We start from the raw sequence: 20,034 nt of genomic DNA, 5'->3' as shown, positions 1-20,034 counted from the left end.
AACCAGTTGTGCAGGTTTCTAAGTATACAGCACTGTTCCATCTTTCTATGGTTTTGTTTGCAAATGTTCCCATTGTTGAACAATAATATATGTTTTTGTTCTTTTACTAGAAGCACAGATAATTATATACTCCAATTTCAGAATGAATTCATACAAGCTGTATCATATTTATTTACAGTTTAAATACTAAACACAATGCTCTCATATTTTGCCATAATCAAAATCTTTACATATACACCTTTGTATTCCAAGCACAGAGTTTAAATAGAATGGATGGAAACATAATCAATCAGTTCACTTCAAATTGCAATGTTTACATAGTTTATCTTTGTCGAGTAAATGACTGGGTTATTGGTCTGAGATAACTCACTGCCAGTCCTCACATTAACTGTTTCAATGTCAACGACGGTGCCAGACGACCAATCCATTTTGACTTGAGTCTTAAAGACCTCCAGTCCAGAAGTCCAAAGATTGCACCGTCCATTACAGCCAATGAGTTCAATGACCGCTGTACTAGTTAAAACAACCCTGGTCCATCTACCAATGTCAACGATTGCCGTCAATAATATTGAAAAGTTGATCATTCCTTGCGTGGATGTTTTGGGGATTTTGGAAGAAATCAGAGTATCCATAGAAAAACCACGCAAGCCCTGGGAGAACACACACTCCACACAGGAAGGTTGGACTCCACCAGGGATTGAGCCGTCAATCTCGTAACTGTGAGGCGGACGTACTAATCACTCTTCGATGTATTGCTTTGGATGATTGTTGAAAAATAATTATCAATGCCATGTTCAAGTAACAACATGAGCAGCAACACGTGCTTAACTTCTACTTTGACCGCAGCTAACTCAGGCATCTTTTCTGGTTTGCTCAACAACATTGATTCTATACATTTCACAACTTCAGACCGCACTGACCTCAAGTCGGCAGTTCCTCTATAAATATGGGTTTGTGTCGGGCAAGGAAATGTGACAATAAACATGCTTTGATGCATTGTCAACAATAAAAGTGCTCAAATCTGCAAAAAAATGCATCTTAAGGGTGGCCTGTTTTTGTTCTGCCTGACTCAAATTGAAGGTCATGAGTCATTTTAAAACGTGACTCTTCATGACGTTGCAGCTTTCTTCTCTTGGTAAGTCGCCATCATTTTCTTGATCTCCGCAATGGCCCTTGCTGGGTTGAGTCCCTGTGTAGGATTGGATCAGAGAGAGAGACAATCATGTTTAGTCTTGGCACAAAGAGAACATTCATGCTTCTCAAAGTACCTTAGGGCAGGTCTTAGTGCAATTCATGATTGTGTGGCAGCGGTATAGAGAGAAGGGGTCCTGAAGTTTAGACAGTCGCTCTTCGGTGAAGTCATCTCTGGAATCAATCATCCACCGGTATGCCTGATTGACAGATATTTAACCATGTGAATTCAGAACAACACAAAACTAGCAGTTAGTCCCATTACTTGGTAATCCTATTAATTGAACACTTTAAATTGAATACAAATTCTTGTGTGTTTACAATACCTGCATGAGCACAGCAGGTCCCAAGTATTTGTCCCCATTCCACCAGTAGCTAGGACAACTGGTGCTGCAGCATGCACACAGGATGCATTCGTACAAGCCGTCCTGTTGGGTTAAACATAACATAAATGTAGGTACATATTGGTGGAATCTGCATTCTATTCTTCTATGCACCCTGCTTGTTTACAAGGGACTTGTTTAACTCATAAAAATAATAATAAGTTAAGGTAATTTACCAGTTTTTGCCTGTTCTCAACTGACTGGTAATACTGGTCCTTTCCTTCTTGAGTTTCATCTTTCTTCTTTAGGTAGGGCTCAATAGATTTGTACTGCGCGTAGAAGTTGCTCATGTCCTGGACAAAAATAATAGAAAATAGGGAATCATAAAGTCTAGTGGGAAAAAAAAACATAAGTATAGTCAAACTTGCAGTACTTACAGGCACAAGATCCTTGACCACATACATGTGTGGGAGTGGGTAAATTTTGGTGGCTTTGCTTGTGTTGCTGTCAATTTTGTTGAGACAGGCAAGCGTATTGCCTCCGTTGATGTTCATGGCGCATGAGCCACAAATACCTGATATGCACAATTGAGTCATCAGATTAATTTAATGGTACCCAAACTGCAGTGGTTAAACAGAATTCTAGTTAGTCTCTCACCCTCACGGCAGGAGCGTCGGAATGTAAGCGTAGGGTCCATCTCATTCTTGATTTTGATGAGGGCATCCAAAACCATTGGCCCACAGCTGTTTTTAAAAACAAAAAAAAAGAATTCAAAACACTGTCATGTCCACTCATCCTTTCTAGTATTACTGTGCATGCAAAAACTGGAGTAGCTCTCCAGCATTTACAGCCACTAGGCCAAACTTCAATTTCTATGCTTGTTTGCTATGGGCGTTGGTTTGCAGGTCATGCGGTGCTGCATTTGTAAGTCATATTTCTCTATGTTTCTCTTTCACTCACGTGGTCACGGTTTTATTTTGTTTGGCTCGAATGCTGACTTTTAGCTACAGTGTAATAGAATTAATCGCTCTAGTGACATTTTCTTTTCTTAGCACACTTAAGCATCAGAATAACAGTGGCTGGATTATGGAGCTGACAAATTTGCTTAAAGCCTCTTCGTGAATGTCAAAGTTTATTTTCATAATAGTAAAACTAGGAATGTTCTGATCATTAGATTAGATGACTTTATTCCTCCCGTATTCGGGAAATTTCATTGTCACAGTAGCAAGAGGGTGAGAATACAGACACAGAAATATACATTTTAGACATAAATAAATAGGTAATAAATAATGTAATAACTATATTAAATAAATTAAATCATCAATTTTTGCATGTGACTCTGAGTCCAAGTCGCCTAATTTGTCTCAAGAAACTGTGTTTAGAAGCGAAGAAAATAGTACTATATCCAAATATTTTTTGTCCACCAAATTCAAATAGAGCAGCCGTGACGTCCATAACCAGAGGACATAATGTATCAAATGTCTTACGTGTTAAGGTCAATTTCATATGTCTGCATACGGGGCTTGTCTCCAGCGGTGTCCGGGTCCCAGCGGTAAATCTGGAACTTCTTTATCCGGGGTTCAGGAGCAGGTGAAACCATAGTCTGACCATAGCGCACCGTCTACAGAATGGACAAGTGAGTAAGTAAGGGTTACCATCTATAAGATTGTTTTAAATTGTCAGTAATGTTATTGTTGAAGGGTAAATTAGGGTAAGCACTGAAATATAACACCTTTGACTGTTTTCCAGCTATTAGCAGACAACATACAGTTTAAACCACCTTTTTTTATTCACTACATTAATGTTAAAATTCGATAAACAACGCGTACCTATATTTTTGGTCGATGAATGACTGTTTTTGGATACAACGTCTCCATCTAGCGGTTGCTTGAGTGAACTGCGGACTAGTGTTACATCACTTTGCTAGCTTTGTTACCCAACTGTCTTTGTGACAATGTCAGCCGAATGTAAGAAAAAGTCCATATTAATAATTAATATCATTAAGAAATATAACAGACGAACTACACTATCACACTTTAACGATATTTTGGTAAGATCCTACTTTGAGTATTGTTATTTTACGGATATTACTCTCTTTGTTCAAACACATTTTGACAAAAAATGGTGTGGTGATACACAGCCACATAGAATAAACTTACAAAATGATATAGATTCTCGTAGTGTTACATAAAAGCAACCGCTCGTATGTGTCCAAGTAGACATAGACGCTTTGAGTTCAGTGCCTTGAAGGCGACTTACCACCACAATGCCAGAGTTCCTGACGGCCAAAGCATTTCGGCTCAAAGCGACACAAAGCAGAGACATTTTCTTTTAAATTGAAGAAAGTGACACAAAGGCAGCAGTCGGAGAGTTGTACAACACCTGGAAGTGTCCTGACTAAAACCACGCCTCTTTTCTGGTGCATTTAGATGACGTCCACGAACGGAAATGAGTCAGTTGTTGACTTCCTCTTTTGTGGTACGCAGTATATATATTAATCTAGAATCTAGATACTTTTTTATTTCAAATACATTATTTATAAAAGTACTATTTAGATATGTTTGTGATATTTTAGCCTGGTAACTAATTCTTAATGGCAGGTGCCCGTTATTTGTGAATGTTACGTGACAGGCCACGCCTTATCTTCCCCCCGCATTGCCGTGGGAGGGTGATAGTGGTCAGTTACGTGTGCAGTACATTAAGTAATTGACTTTAACAATGTTGTTGCCAAACACTAATTCATTGTCATTCCTTGAAATATGAATTATCAAATAAATCCACAACTATTTTGCTAATTGGTGACTTTGTTGACCTAAAAATGTTCAAATGCTGTTTTTGAGCCTCTCATTTGCTGTTCTCTTTATTCTTTATTTTTTTTTCCTTATACTTTTTCCTGATTATTTCTTTGTTATCTTTTTCAACAAAAACCCTTTATCTTTGACATTCTTTAAAAAAAAAATAAACAAGCACTATTCTAAGGCAACTGGTTGAAGGCTGTTAAGAAGCAAAATGTCATTGTGATTCGTCGACGAGTATCAGAGAAATTGATCAAAATGAGTAAATATTCATTTTTTATTTTTATATTGTTAAGTTAAATTTTCATTCATTCATACTTTTTGTTATTTATTATATATTCAACCTGCGCAAGCGACTTAAGATAGAAATTAGTCTTTGGCTATAATCTTATTTATTTACATATACTATATGTTCATTAACATGCATATGTAAAGTATGTTCATTAATATGTACTGTCCCTTTATTAAATTAATCAAACTCAAATGGAAGTATTGTACCTTTTGTGGCATACAGTAATGGAGCCAATGTTCTCCAAATGTATTACACAAAATAATATTTCATCTATCTCATATAAACATGCAACACGTCTGACATATTATATCAATTGAAGATGCGTATCCGTGGGAGCAGCCTTTGACCACAATGGCAATGTGAGCTTTCACAAGTGAAACTTTAGTCACATAGTGACTGGTTCTGTCATAACACTGCCAGTTTGTCTTATTACGCTCTTTCATTGGAAGTCTAGTGTCTTCCTTTCTAAGTGGGACAAATTTCTAGGGTGGCTAAATCTGTGTCAGACCTGTCTAACCACGTTATCCTTTCCCCAAAGCAGGACAGCACAGGACTCTGAGATGCTGTGCTCCTTTTCTTTGATATATAATGTCTTTTGAGACCTGTGCCCCAGGGGGGCTTTGGTACTTTTTAGCACTACTGTCACAGTTTTTAAGGAATGGTCACCAATACATTGTATTCCAGGGGATTTTGGGCTAAATGTCCCCTGTAAAATGTTTTGATCTCCCCAAATTGCAGGGAAAAAAATCAGATAATCAAATATGTATAGCAGAATAGAAAGAATGAATCAGAGGTTATATTACTAAGAGTTCTTTAATATTATACCGCAAAATATTTATCTAGTATCTGTCCGCCTAATTATCTATTCAGTAAGTGAGCCATCAATATATAGTTCTTCAGTAGTCATTAAATTTTATTGGCAATCTAAAGTGTAATGAAAAAGTAAATTAATGATAGATTTACTTTAATTCCAGCTAAACTTGTAACATTACGCAAACTTTGAAGTCAGGTTCAGTAATGTGTATGTATGTTTGTATAATGTGTTTATACTAATGTAAGACTTCTCATACATTGTTGTGATAGTGATAGAATCCAACTTGGAGAGCACCTTCCTGTTCAAATGGATGGAATATTTATCGCCTTCAATCGCGTTGAATGGGCAGCAAATACTCATAATTACGAGTGCATGTGTAAGTGTGTGTATTGACACTTTCAGACATCAGAGTTCACTGCTGTGCTTCAATGGCACTTTTAATAAAACAGACATTTCATCCTCACAACAGCAATGTCTGGACAAGGAGTAGGAAATAGAGATCTGGTTGGGGTTCTCCACGCTGAACAAGCACTTTTCTCATTGGGCATGTTTGAGTTCCGTGAAAAATAGCGGGCAACTGGAAGTCAAATAAACACAAGGTGAGAAAACAAAAGGAGGTGTACATACACATCAAACCAGGAAGCACTTATGTTCCTCCTGAAAATTTAAACAAAGATAGCAAAGAGAACCCAAACCACGACCCCTTTCATTTTCTCCCCTTTACATATTTACAGGAAAAAAATATTACATTCAGGTAATTCACTATAAAGCTAATTCAGCTGTGTCTCTTTTTTTGAGAGCAGTATTTCACATCCAGTTTTAAAACATAGTCATTGTTGTCCTGTTGGGTTAATGTCATGTGGAGCCACCAAGTCAATCATGAGTGATAAACAAGTCAACAACCCACCCTACTTTCTCATTTTTATATCCCTTGTCCATTTTTATACTTATGTACACAAGCAGCGATCTAACATCACTAAAACACCCACCCAAGAGTTGCATTCACCCCCCAAGCAACAACTCTCCCAGCCAAAATAAAAACCTCAAACACTGCCCACATCGTACCCTGTTCTAAAAGAGCATGCCAAGTTAAACAATGAACACAGAAAATGTCTCTATAGAGAAAAAAAACACCCTTAAAAACGATAGGTGTTTTTGTTTTTCCTGCTCCCAAAATGTTGGACCCATCTTGCTTCAATTGAGGGTTTGACGGGGGTCCGCTTCTGACTGAAAAATGTTTTTCAGGGCTTTTCCAAAGGTGACGTAACTGCAACGGGGCGGGGAAGGATGGGGAAGTATTCCAGGCCACCATGCCGTGAGGTTTGGGTTAGGGTGTGGTGCATTCTAAACAGACAGGCTCAGATTTGGTTGTGTGTTTGTGGTGGTGCTTAAGTCAGAGATGACGGGGGCTTGGATGGCCGTTGTGGTAGAGCTTCTGCTTGATGTGCACCATGTTGCCACTGGAGTCGTCCAACTGTCGGAGCTGGGCCCTGCGACGCAACTCTCGAAGGTTGCAGAACTGAGGCAGCCACGACCAGGACGGCGTATCTGGAGAGACAAAAAAAAATGAAATTCTCTCATTATTATTTCATCTTAATTAGTAGAAAAATATTCCAATGTTACAGAGTAATCTACGGTCTATTGACCTTGTTACCATTCCTGATCTTTTCCGGCAGGCTTTGTTGAGTGAGTTCGCTAAACTATCAGCATACGGACTTATTCATATCAGTTACCCATTTTCTTGCACACATTTGTCTGCCAACACAATTTTTTTGCATGCACTCATATTGACGAAATAAATAGGCATGTCCATGAGTGAATAATGATGAGCATGTTAGTATAAAATACTTTTTCTTTTCAGCAGGCATTGCACAACAAGTCACTTTGTAAATAGCAGGTGGTTAACATTACGGTATGTTTATTAGAATCTTATCTTGGAGTTGCATGTTATGTTTTTTTTTTTTTTAAATATAACTTGTTATTGAGACCATAACATTGTTTCGCCTAGTCTTAGAGTGCACCTCAAACTATTTATTATGCACAAGGTTTTATGTGTGAAAACACTTAACAGTGTAGAAATTAGATAGATTAGAAACAATGTCCATTTCGAACCTCCTCCCAGAATAGAAAATGGCATAAAACAGGAAAATAAAATGCAAGACATCCTGTAGCTAAAAATTGAAATGCATGAAAAGCAAAGAACAGGCGGTGACCATCTCAGGGGGTCAACATTGAATTTTGTAGATGTGAAGTGAGGAGGAGGGCAGACATTTTTGTTTTCAGGTTATAAAGTGAAGAAGGTGAAGCAAGGCTCTTAGAGACAGGAGGAAAAAAATGCCCAACTAAAAGACGAGCAGGAGGAGGAGAAGGAGGAGTAGAGAGCATGAAGTGAGCAAGGATGTAGGGGGGTGTGCGGGATGCAGGGGTTGAGTTATTTATAGCTGTGAATGGGCCATGCTGTCCACAAGGACTGCTCTGAAGGGTATCCAAAGGAAAACCAGGGCAAACAAAGACCAGTCTCTCTCATTTTAATAAAGGATGGAGATGACAATGCATACTTTGGAAATTGGATTTGTATTTTTTATCATTTAGAGTAAAGGGAGAAACTTCATTATTATTTTCTTGTTGTTACAATATCTAATAGAGCTTGAAAAATACAGTTCCTGCTGCAATAAGAGCATCCCAGTGTGTCTGTGTGTGTTTATTTTGTTTGTATCTTTCTCATTTGCCATTCCAGCTGTTCACTCTCTTCTATTTTTAGAACTTGGGCAGAAAAGGATGGCGTGGAACTGGGGGTAGGGATGTAAAAGCACCTTGTACTTGAACCTCCATCTATTATGGCCAACTACACACACACACACAGAGTAATCCTTGCTCTTGTTGTCGGCCACACCTTTAGTTTTTGTTGCCGTGAGACAAAATAAGTATGACCCACACACTCACGCTTATTCATACACAAGGGGCATTCCCTTCCACCACAAAAAGAAATACAATAAATACTTCATGGATGCATCAATTTTGTGGGTCTTGCTGCAGTTTTTTTTCTGCTGTTATACTTGTTTAATGTTGTGTCCCTACAGATGACAATGAGAATGCACACATTTTGTATTTTTAAAAATTTATTTAGTGGCATATACATTACCTAGTGTATTATTTGTGTTTTATTGATTGTTCTCATTTATTTATATACTGTGTGTTTGAATAAAATACTACAACAAATACGTTTGCTATTTCAGAAACAGCGGGACTTTGAGATATGAGTTTAATACATTCATGATAAGGCTCGTAACTCAAAACATCTCTTATTAATTAAAATTAGTTGAAATTGATTCATCCCATTTCCTTTTGGATACAAACAAATTAAAAAAATGTTTAGGCTACTATGTGTGGACATCACATTTCTGGTTGTCAAAGACTACAATGTTAAATTTAGGACTACAAGGGTCTGACTTGATGTGGACATCATTTTTCGTCAGAAACTACATCATGTGAAAAAGATAATTCTTAGATTTTACACTCATAGGGTCCCAATTAACCTAAATATGAAAGAGAAAATAAAAATGCATGTCTTGCAAGAGTCTGGGTCTTAGGAGGTTAATTGCATAAAATAGCATTCTATAATTATGAAGTTTAAATAGAACAAATTAAATAGAGTGTAAAGAATCAAACAGTTTGCTTAATTAATTATTCTTCTGGTGTGTCCGGTTTGAAACCCAGGAGAGTCCGACATAGTTAGCCAGACTCAGAAAAAGACTCACTGATTTCTTTTCCTTGTACTACTTCTCTAAAAATAACCATAATCAATTTTTGAAGAAAATAAAAATAATTGTCTACTACTATCTGTCTAAATGTGTTTCTCTATGTTCAAAAATCAATTCTTTCCAAAATAAACTAATGATCATTGCTAATTGTTAGCGTGTCAATGATATTTCACATTGATATTAGGCGGAAGGATTTCTCTGTCAGACAAAGCTAAATTGTTTCTCCATGTTCAAAAATCAATTCTTTCCAAAATAAACTAATGATCACTGCTAATTGTTAGCGTGTCAATGATATTTCACATTGATATTAGGCGGAAGGATTTCTCTGTCAGACAAAGCTATACTATAGAGCTATAAATATACTCATTCATTTTTTATCTGGCATTAAACTCTGTGATTGCCATTTAAACCATTTCTTCTTTTGACAGAGACCCAATCATTATCAGTGAACTTTCCATTATCTTTAAAAGCCAATAGACTTAAGCCCCAGCAAACACAAAATGTTAGGTCATCTTTTATTTATTTTTTTACTAGAACCTTTGACTCATTTGTGCCAAATGACTGAATGCATTCCAATTTTAGATACAAAAGCAGATGGTCCCTCCAGCATGATAACATTCTGGATGTTATATAATCCATAACCATACAAATGACAAAGAAAAGCTACGAGAAAAAGAAGAAATTAAGGGCACCACTATCAAGTTTTAATTGGATTCCAGCATATGGCATCAGACAAACTAGCTAATGCAGACCGCATGACTGGGCTCACTTTTAGGTTATATAAAGACATGAATGCGGGTAACACACAATTAAAAAAAATGTGCTAAGAAAGCAGTACAAGTAAGGCCTTCCTTGTGTAATTCATTGCCTGACAAAAATAGTTTGTAATTGCCACAATAACATTAACTAATGACCTAGGCTAACGGACGCTAATCCAACACTTGCCAGTCCAACTTTAAAGTTCCTTGCGCCATGATGTAACGATATTGGTCATGGGGTCTGTTCATATTGGTCTGGGGTCCTGGATTCGAATCCAGGTTATGTCCATCTATGTGGGTTTCCTCTGGGTACTCCGGTTTCCGCCCTGATTCCAAAAACATGCTGATTGACACTCTAAATTGTCCCAAGATATGGGTGTGAGTGTGTATGGTTGTCCATCTACTTGTGCCCTGCGATTGGCTGGCCACCAATTCAGTGTCCCTCGCCCTGATTGGTGCCAGCAGCCCCCGTGACCCCAATGAGGATAGAAAATGAGCGGAGATGAGATGTACTCTTGTCAATGGCCTAACCATTAACCATTAATTTTTTAGAAAGGTTGAACCATTTAGTATTCCGTTGCGGGGGAGCTGGAGCCTATCCTAGCTGACTTCAGTACAAGGACTACAAGGAGTCACATTGGAGTCAAATAATACTGGACTGTGAGTACTGTGGGGAACTGGACTGTCACTGATAGTGTAGCGCTTCTCAACATGCGGTATGGGTTTATTTGCCACTCAACGTCAGTCTGAATGCGAGTGTGGATGGATGTCTGCTTCTTGACGTGCCCTATGTTTGATTGACAGTCTGAGTTTAGTCTGCCTTTCACTTGACATCAACGAAGAGAGGCTCCAGGATAAGCCGTAGAAAAAAAATGTATGAGTTGATGGAGGCGTGGACGAATCCATTGAAAGTGGGCTTTTAACATATTCCAATTTACTCCTATGTCTATTTTTCATAGAGGTACTAGATGTCCCATTATATTGTACAAAGATGACGTAGACTTTAGAAATGTTGTTTGTCTCTCTCACACACATACACAACAGTTTAATTTCATTACACAAGTCAAAATGCCTGTACAGTTAAAAAAAACTGGAGAATGACTTTTATTTCCATTACTTCCCAGTGGGAAACATTTGTTTTATCTTCATGCAAGTGTCCCGAGTGAAGTTTGAATAACATCCATTTTCATGATTTGAAAATATGAAATGTCAAAGTGTCTGCGGTGGGAGTAAAGCAAAGGGCATCTTACCATAGTAGCGGCTCGACCTCCAGGCCCGGACGGCGCAGTGCAGGATGCCGTCCAACCACAGCAAGAGCCAGCTGATGCAGAAGCCCAGCAGCAGGCCCAGCATCAAGTCCATCTCCTGCTTGGTCACACTGTCACTTACAAAGTAGTTCTCTGAGGAGTCCACCAGGGAATGGTCTCCGTCGTATGGAATGACATAGTGGACGTGATGTCTGCAGAAAAAAAACATAGACACCTGTTAGATCTATAATGTGCACTGTCTATATAATTTGGCAAAAAGTCCTATAAGCCGTAAATCGGTGAATTGTAGAATTTCTCGCGTAAAAGCTGCCCCCTGATTCAAAATTTTCACCCCCATATTCATGGTTTTAATAGGGAGTACAAATGTGTTACTTTGAAGGGAAAATCTTAAGAAAACTCCTCCCACATGGTACTTCTGAGATACTGTATGAATCCAAAGCACATTATTAGGGTCAATGTTATAAGGAAGTTAGTAATTCATCGAGTAACGATTGTTTTCTTACTGCAAAACAGAAAATAACCAACTTTGAGTAAATGTAAATTTGCCGACATTGACTGGGGAAAAAAAATATTGCAACGCTGTAAGTCTTGTGTGCATAGAAGCCGTACCCTTCATTCAGTCATCATTTTCTTTGTTACAAATACGGCTTATATGCGAGTAAATACGGTAGTAGAATGTGTACAACCGTTACTAAAATGTTAGTACTGCAAAGTTATAGTTTTTTTTAAATATATTGTGGTTTCCCTCTATGTGACTTTTCGTTTCACCTATTGTTTGAGTTTCATTTATGAAACTATTGTTTAAAACCTGTCCGTCAACCATTTCTTTACTGGCCAGCGGGTATGTTTTGGTCTATTTTCAGAACGGGTTATGTACGCACTGATAATCTGCCAATGGCAAGACATAGATAAACAAACAACCTTTTACTCTGGAGAAAGTCTTCAATTAAACTAGTTGTAATGAGCAAACTAAAGTGCCGCGAGAAAACATTATACAAGCATGAGAGGAGCATTCATTAAATAAATAAGTGCAACCACATTGCACCTTTTCTTATGGACTACATAAAACGCAGAGTACTTTTTGTGTACTGGAATGGTGCAAAGTGAAAATTTAAACAATAAGATTTTACAGATATAAATCACCAATTTCAGTACAAAGTCAACTAGTATACTTCTCGAAACCAAAATATGAATTGCACCTCTGAATCAATATGTAAATCAATGTTGGGACTCTAGGGCATTACTAAAAGTATTCCACGTCATGAATGATCATGTCACAGTGCCATTGACCACTCCACCGCCGTGGTTTTTTAGTAACTTTTCAATTTAGTGTAATCCTTCCACCTCCTCATATTCCCTTGTGTTCATCCAACTGTGTGCTCCTTTACTGTCACTCCAGATTTATTTCCTTTTACTAAACTCAGAGTCGCTACAGTCTAATTTTCTTTGGTCAGATTCCTTTAAGTCTTTGATAGTTTGTTGCTCCTGATGCTTGATCATGTCTTCGGTTCTTCCATTTCTCCTTTTGATTCCACTTTCCATTAACACCAAAACATTTCTCCATGTAATTTGGCACAAAATAGACTTCATTATCTTCTCGTTTAACACATGCTGAGTGCAGAAAGATACATTTGAAAGTGTGAGCGGAATATAGAACTATGCAATTTGAAAAAAGGCCAACAATTCTCATTTGGATCGCTACCAAAGTGGATTCTTTTCTAGATTACTTAGTGTAAAAAAATATTGATAAATCCTTCAAAAATCTGTTTTATGAAGATAGTTTAGCAGATAGTCGCTTCCTGGTTTTACGCCTGATTGGCTCGATCATCAGATGGCCCTGAAGTGATTCTAGACTTAAGCTTGTTAGGACTGTATGATGAATTGACAAATCACAGACAGACCATCTTGCTTGCAAAGCTATTAAACCTGATGGAAAACATGACTTTCCCCAAGTATTATCTTGTATATGCAGTCTGCTTTTTCATATCAAATTCAGCGTAAATGGAAGCAACAGTCCAGAAAAAGAGGACAACGTCTGCCCTGCAGTATCAAACACTCTTACAGTTCAACGAAATGCATTCTGGTGCAGATTAATGAATTCATGGATGAGTTGATTGCCGCTTCCGCTGCCGTTTCCCCCCCAAACATTCCACATTACACACTCTCTTAGCACATCTTCAGCCTCATCCGCCAGCCATTTATCGTAGCCAGCGTTATTTTCCAGGCCCGTTGAGAGCATGTGCACTTGATGCTCACACTCCATCACCTATTTATGGCGCCTCCGACACACACCTCGGCAAGGCTGCATGCAGCAAAGGCGCACCGCATGCAAAACACTGTGTCGGAATAAGGGGACAACGTCGCAAAGATCCATCGCCACACAAGCCCCCCGCCCGTCTTCGGGCCTTCTCTTGAGAAAACGACTGGTAAAGCGTTGAAAAGAGAATGGTACGCACACGACGGCGTTTATTACCTCCCACAGTTGCAGTGACAGACGCGGTCCTCCCCTCTTAGATGTGGCAGGATGTAGTTGTGAAAGCGATCCAGTAGTGCGTTCATGTCCATTAAACAGGCGATCGCCTGCAAAAACACACGCCAATCAGCTGAGACATGACGGGCAAAAAAAAGGGGGGTGGGGGTCCTGATTTATATCACAAAAACAACAAAACAATGAGGGGAAAAAACGACCCCCGCGACGTCTGCTTAAAAAGAGAGCGGAGAAAAGCTCCAGATTCTAAGATGAGCGGGAGGAGGATGCCTGGGGAAGAAGCAGGTGGAGGAGGGGGGCACGGCTGAAATGGATTATTTATTTATGAAGGAAGGTGATGATAAAGGCAAGCAAACTTGTCTTGAATTGAGCTGCTGCAAGGTTACATTTAATTCGATCACATTGAGTTGAAGCGTGCAAGAGGGGCGTTACTGGACGTGTACGCATTTTGCGTCTTACCATGACAAATGAAGCACCCAGAATCATAAAAATCATGGTGGTTGTGATCATATGCATCCAAACTTCCAAACTGGCCCACCACTGGTCCCCTCTCTCTCTCTACTCCGACTGGGTTCTGCAGGGCTGGCCCTCCTCATGGAGCCGCCGCACAGCCCCTGTCTCCCGGTAAAGGCTGCCCGGGGTACCCCTGTCTTCCCTCCCTCCCTCCTTCGCTCGCTCACTCTGTGCTCCGGTGTCCTCCGTTCCACGGGAAGCAGCAGTGGGCCCTCGCCGTCCAACGACACCCCCTTACCGGGCGTCTCGGATGCGGCTGTCTCCTAATTAAGAATGCTGAAAGATCCGATCCTTTCTCAATCCATTTTGAACATCAAATGGACAAAAAAATGAAAGGGTATCCTGGCAACAAAAACAAAGGAAGGACTTCTCGGTATCCGTTCTTCCTCTGCCCGGGATATTCCACCTTAGTGCCGGTAAATTGTCTTCTCCATGGGGCCAAAATGCTGACTTTCCTCGGGTGGATCTGTGAAAAGATCCATCGACACAGGGGTGTCCAAAGACTGCCGGATGGTTACAGGCAAACCGCGTCCCGAATTCTGGTCTGAATTAAGCACTATCGACGAGCGGAGCCACATGCACATGACGAGGCTATCCCATCACGGAGCCCGCAGCAGCAGTACGAACCAAGACCAGCACACACTCCCACTCCCACTCCCTCGGCGGTGCGCTCGCGACACTGCATGGTGGGCGGTGTGGAGGGTAGAAAAGAGGAGGGGTGGGTGGTTGGCTTGAGTGAATGCTTACCTCACGGCTTAGGTAGCACAGTGGCACAATACCATCCAAAATACTAGTGCTTTATTTTTCTTAGTTCTGTCAATGAAAAAAAATCGAGCAGGTAAATAAAATTGTTGCGGACAGGATTAGTCATTAGAGAGCAGAAAGGAGACCAATGTATTCATCCTCAATGGTGATTGTTCCTAATATACAATAGTACCTCTACTTACGAATGTTTCAACATACGAAATAGTTTCGATGGGAGCCATTTTGTTCCAAGATATGAAAAAAATCCAAGTTACAAACCGTCAAATAAAAACAACAGGAAATTGTGTTTGTGTACATATGCTTACCCCAACTCAATTCCACTCCATTGGAACATTTATTATTCATTCATTTTAATGGCTTAAGAAATAACTTTCTTAATTTTCTCATTTTTGGATACATGCATACAATTACATACATATTATGTTAAAAATTGGTATTGTTTATAATTTTAAAAAGTTAAGGCCAGGGGTTGGCAAACCAGTCAACGTCTTTTGTTCCACCGATCTAGCAAAGACCGTTTAACCAATGGGAATAGTCCAGAAACAAGAAGCACCTAGTTGCAATGTATGAATGTACAGTAATACCTCGATTATTACCGCAACCCTTTCGAAGGTGGGCTGTATGGTAGATGAATGAATAAAAAAAATACCAAAAAATTGCTCAGAAAAGAATCTGCGATGTAGTGAAAAAGCGATAACCGAAGCGCGAAGTAGCAAGGTTTTACTGTATACCCAACATGAGCTTTCAAGCAGTTATTTTTAGGCTAGCAAATAGATAAATATAATGATGTGTTGCCAGCACTCAGCTAACTGATCTTTTCTATCACTCAGCTGGCCAATGCGGTTTGCAGCACATGCATGGGTGGCCTTCAAGCTATGGCAGCTGCTTCCACGCAATGCACTTTAAAAACGAACACTCATCGTCGTGTGCAGTTTGACAGATATAGGTAATGCATGCTTCTTCTGATGCAGTTTTTATGCTCTGATCTCACTAGTAATTTGACTTTGAAAACACTCGGTCTGTTGCTTGTCAGCCCACGCCTCCTCCACATCAGATTTTTCAACTGAGCGTAGTCATCAGCAGAAGGTGAGGAATATATTTACAAAAAAAGGAAAACATGAAAACAGCAGAAAATAGGGCAGCCTCATGAAACAAGTGGTTAATGCGTCGGCCTCACAGCTCTGGGGTCCTGGGTTCAAATCCAGGTTATACCACCTGTGTGGAGTTTGCATGTTCTCCCTGGGCCTGTATGGGTTTCCTCCGGGTGCTCCGGTTTACTCTCACATTTCCCCCAAAAAATGCATGGTAAGCTGATTGGACATTCTAAATTGCCACTAGGTATGGGTGTGAATGTGCAAGGTTGTCCGTCTCCTTGTGACCAACGATCGGCTGGCTACCGATTCAGGGTGTCTCCCGCCTCTGGCCCCATGTCGGCTCAGATATGCTCCAGCACCCCCGTGAACCTAGTGAGGATAAATAGGTTCAGAAAATGAGATGAGATGAGCTGAGACAGCAGAAAGTACCATTTGAATACTAACAGGACTCTCCATTTTAGGTCTGAGACGTGGAAAACAGACTGAGAACTAGAGTTGATGTACAAACATTTTATCAAAATACACAAATGCCCCATAAATCAAATTATGAGTGATATGTATTCCTGCCAAAATGATATACATAGTTGCACATTTATTTTATTTTGTAAGTGACTGTTCATTTTCTTGCTGTGAAGGGGTTTTGGAATTGTTTTACTTCCGGGAAAGGTACGCGGATGTAAACTGACATTTGGAGTGACGTAGTTGCAATGATTCTAAACTCTTTATAACTAAACGCATTTTACTACCAAGTCATAGTAAAGTGAGTAAGTACAATTAAGTCTTTCGAATCTTCCTTTTGTTTTCCTTCTTCCACGCTGTCATTTGTTGCGTAATTCCTTGTTATCGAATGCTAGCTGCTAGCATAGTTGCGAAAGTTGATTCTATGGAACGCAGTTTTGCTGATTTACGCAAAACACAAGATTTTCTTTCTATATGAAGCTCCGTGTGTTTGATAGTATTTTGAAGAAAATAGCCATGGCAATTATTTAAATCATTGGATTTGTACAAATGCATTTGTAGAAGTCATGCTTTGGTTTATTTTAAGTGTTAAACATATAAATAGAAACAACCTGTGTATAGCTGCATTGATTTATGTATCGCTTTTAAATGCCCCACTATTTTCTATTTTGCTGTCAATGTTTGGTGAGAAAGTAGTCTTCAAACAGATTTAAAATTGTTATTTTATATTCTGTGCATGTTAATAATTGCACTAATTTAATTAATTTAATAAAGGTGACGACAATCAATCAATTGATATCAACAGAACTATTTTGAACTTGGTTTGTTTTAATTCCTTGTGGCCACACCTTGATTTCTGTACATCTGTGACTGGTTTTTCAGGGTTGTCACTGAGCATGTCAAGTAAATACACAGGCAAACTTTCGCGGGGCAACAGAAAGAGTGAACTGGAACGTAAGCGAGATGAGCGGTCCGCACGGAGGGCCCTCGCTAAGGCCCGTAAGAACCATACCGAGGATGATGATGATGACGGAGCAGAATTTCTCAATTTCTCCACGCAGCTGCAAGCACTGGGGCTGAAGCTAAAGGAAGTCCCTGGTGATGGGTAACTTTGAGATTTTCTTTATTGTTACTGACACATGGATATTCATTCAATAAATATGAGGGGAAAATGAAAATGGTAGTATTAGGTATTGCTATTTTTTTTCAATAAGCTGTTAGTTGGGTCAATGGTTCATAGTGATTTGTATTTTGCCGCAGCAACTGCTTGTTCAGAGCTCTCGGAGACCAGCTCGAGGGTCACTCGCGATCTCATCTGGAGCTACGTGAGGAGACTGTCCAGTATATGAAGTCCCATCGACAAGATTTTGAACCCTTTGTAGAGGATGATATTCCCTTCAGTGAGCACAGTAAGGAAAAAAAACCTCTTAGTTAACATACATTTTACTAAAATGTTACATGCTGTATAACTCTGCTCCATTTATATATATAGTATCCAACCTGGCACAGCCCGGAACATTTGCAGGAAATGATGCTATCGTGGCTTTTTCTCGAAGTCAACAGGTGAAAGTGGTCATTCATCAGTTGAACACACCACCCTGGGAGGTGAGGTCATCTCTTTTTAACAAAGGGTTCTTATGCAAAGACTTTTTGTAAGTGTTTTGCCTGACTGTGTTTGGGCTGTCAGATAAATGGTGCGGAGAAACAGATTTGTAGAGAACTCCACATTGCGTATCGGTACGGGGATCATTATGACAGCGTGAGGAGCATCGACGACAACTCAGAGAGCCGCGGTCAGCAACGCATTCAGGTAAATCCCGGAGACTGTGACAGAAGTCAACCAAAAATAACCCCATTAACAGCAATAGGTGTCCAATTTGTTTAAATTGGAAGGGGGACAGCAATTATTTACAGCCAGCTTCTACCAGTTCAAATGGATTGAACGTCTATCACTGATAGCAGTGGCCAATGAGTTAAGGAATTCATTTCTCAAATGTACTGTGTATCACAAACAGAAGTTAAAATTTTGCAATCTACAATTTATTTTATTGATGTTGATAGTCAACAAGGTGGGGAATCAAATCCACAACCTTAACCCTAGAACCAACAAATAGTAAATATTAATTTGCCAACGTCTACTGGTGAAAAAAGTATAGCAATGCAGTTAGTGTTGTGCACATATAAGCCGCACTCTTGATTCAGTCATTTTTTTTGTTACAACTACGGCGTAGATGCGAGAAAATACGGTACTATTTTCTTATAGCTGCTATAAAACAAAAATTCATTAAATTGAACAACAATAATTCATAAATGTGGCCAGTACTTAATTTGTAAGTCATAAAGTTGCAGAATGCAAAGTACATCAAGTGTGCAAGCCCAGAGATTATGACTAAGACCCAAGTCCCTGGACACATAGAGATTAGGCAAAAAAAATCAATATGCAAATGCCTGCTTGCTGTGTCGGGCACTTTCAATTTCAGATAATATCCATGGCAAATATTAATGACAATAATACACAATTCCTCAAGCTAATGTGTATTCATTGCTCACATCACCACAGGTGCTTGTAAACATGGAGGATTTTTGTAAATTATGTTTAGGAGTCAGCGAAGTCGACGTAGTTAATGTTTATCTGTCTGTCATTCTCAGCTGTCCAACAAAATTAAAAAGGAGGGCAAGAGACACGAGAAGAAAAAACAGCGGCAAGAGGACCGAAATCGAGTTAAAGTCTTCAACAACAGAAGGGATGAGAGCAAAAACCTTCCAGAGCCTATCACTTTAATACCAGCTCTAAATACCCTCAGTATATGAGACTGCTACAGGAACAAAATGATACTCTTGGTGAATGTTTTCCACAGAAATTTGCACTGTCAAATTTGACATGGGTGTTGACCTTCGAGTGCCTGCAAATTGGTCTCTGGATTTCGGGAAAGACGCGGTGGGTCGGTCACTTTTGACTTTTGTGTTCTTGCGTCTGCGTCAAATTTAATTCCTGTTAAGTTTTTCCAAAGGCTGTTGAGCACACGGAGGGTTGGAGGTGTTAATGCAATTATTGTCTTTCATAAAGCCTTTCTTTGGTTAATTTTCCACACAGCTGGTTTTTCCACTGTTCAGATTTATTTGTTCATCCCTCCTGATCAAAGCAATACTCTAACTCAAGGGTCTTCAAACCAGTCCTTAGAGGCTGCTGTGGGTCATGTTTATTTTTTCCTCAACCAGATTAGTGAAAAAGTATCTTGTTTGGAACAAAAACCTGTGACCGTCTGTAATAGTTTGGAGACGGCTGATCTAAATACAGATTATATATTCAATATAATCTACCTTTTTATTTGTCATTGTTAATGGTCCAATGATCAGAATGGAGTATTACCAAATGGTTGCCATTTTTTTAAATAAAGGGAAAAAATAACCGCATATGGACTCTTGTCTGGAACCACGTCAAGTGTAATGGAACGGAAGACATGGACTCCCTTTGAGCTCCAGCAGCATAGATCACTTAACCCATTATTTCAA

General features: G+C 39.3%; 3 protein-coding genes across 5 annotated transcripts; 1 reads left to right on the top strand and 2 right to left on the bottom strand.

Annotated features, from left to right (window-relative positions):
- Window positions 1-147: 147 nt before the first annotated feature.
- Window positions 148-3,947, bottom strand: LOC144181281 (succinate dehydrogenase [ubiquinone] iron-sulfur subunit, mitochondrial). Its single transcript, XM_077709702.1, has 8 exons — window positions 3,774-3,947; window positions 3,002-3,135; window positions 2,172-2,257; window positions 1,952-2,088; window positions 1,751-1,867; window positions 1,518-1,619; window positions 1,269-1,391; window positions 148-1,189 (listed from the first exon to the last, which is right to left on the bottom strand). The coding sequence occupies exons 1-8, from the start codon at window positions 3,837-3,839 to the stop codon at window positions 1,109-1,111; spliced, it is 846 nt and encodes a 281-aa protein (XP_077565828.1). The 5' UTR covers window positions 3,840-3,947; the 3' UTR covers window positions 148-1,108.
- Window positions 3,948-5,826: 1,879 nt separating this feature from the next.
- tmem240a (transmembrane protein 240a) lies at window positions 5,827-14,882 on the bottom strand. The gene is made up of 4 exons (XM_077731366.1): window positions 14,150-14,882; window positions 13,676-13,782; window positions 11,185-11,393; window positions 5,827-6,963 (listed from the first exon to the last, which is right to left on the bottom strand). Exons 1-4 carry the CDS (start codon window positions 14,204-14,206, stop codon window positions 6,809-6,811), a joined length of 528 nt encoding a protein of 175 aa, XP_077587492.1. The 5' UTR covers window positions 14,207-14,882; the 3' UTR covers window positions 5,827-6,808.
- Window positions 14,883-16,694: 1,812 nt separating this feature from the next.
- Window positions 16,695-19,935, top strand: otud3 (OTU deubiquitinase 3). 3 transcript variants are annotated; one of them, XM_077714620.1, is made up of 6 exons: window positions 16,695-16,728; window positions 17,404-17,626; window positions 17,782-17,930; window positions 18,014-18,126; window positions 18,209-18,331; window positions 19,171-19,935. In XM_077714620.1, exons 2-6 carry the CDS (start codon window positions 17,418-17,420, stop codon window positions 19,330-19,332), a joined length of 756 nt encoding a protein of 251 aa, XP_077570746.1. In that variant the 5' UTR covers window positions 16,695-16,728; window positions 17,404-17,417; the 3' UTR covers window positions 19,333-19,935. The 3 variants fall into 3 exon arrangements, with proteins under 3 accessions (XP_077570746.1, XP_077570726.1, XP_077570735.1); XM_077714600.1 differs by having other exon boundaries at window positions 16,703-16,826; XM_077714609.1 differs by having other exon boundaries at window positions 16,705-16,822.
- Window positions 19,936-20,034: the final 99 nt, after the last annotated feature.

The sequence above is a fragment of the Stigmatopora nigra genome, chromosome 1, assembly GCF_051989575.1.
Source record: "Stigmatopora nigra isolate UIUO_SnigA chromosome 1, RoL_Snig_1.1, whole genome shotgun sequence".
Taxonomy (NCBI): domain Eukaryota; kingdom Metazoa; phylum Chordata; class Actinopteri; order Syngnathiformes; family Syngnathidae; genus Stigmatopora; species Stigmatopora nigra.
Note: the sequence above shows the minus strand (reverse complement) of the source record. Positions and strands in the feature narration are given on the sequence as shown.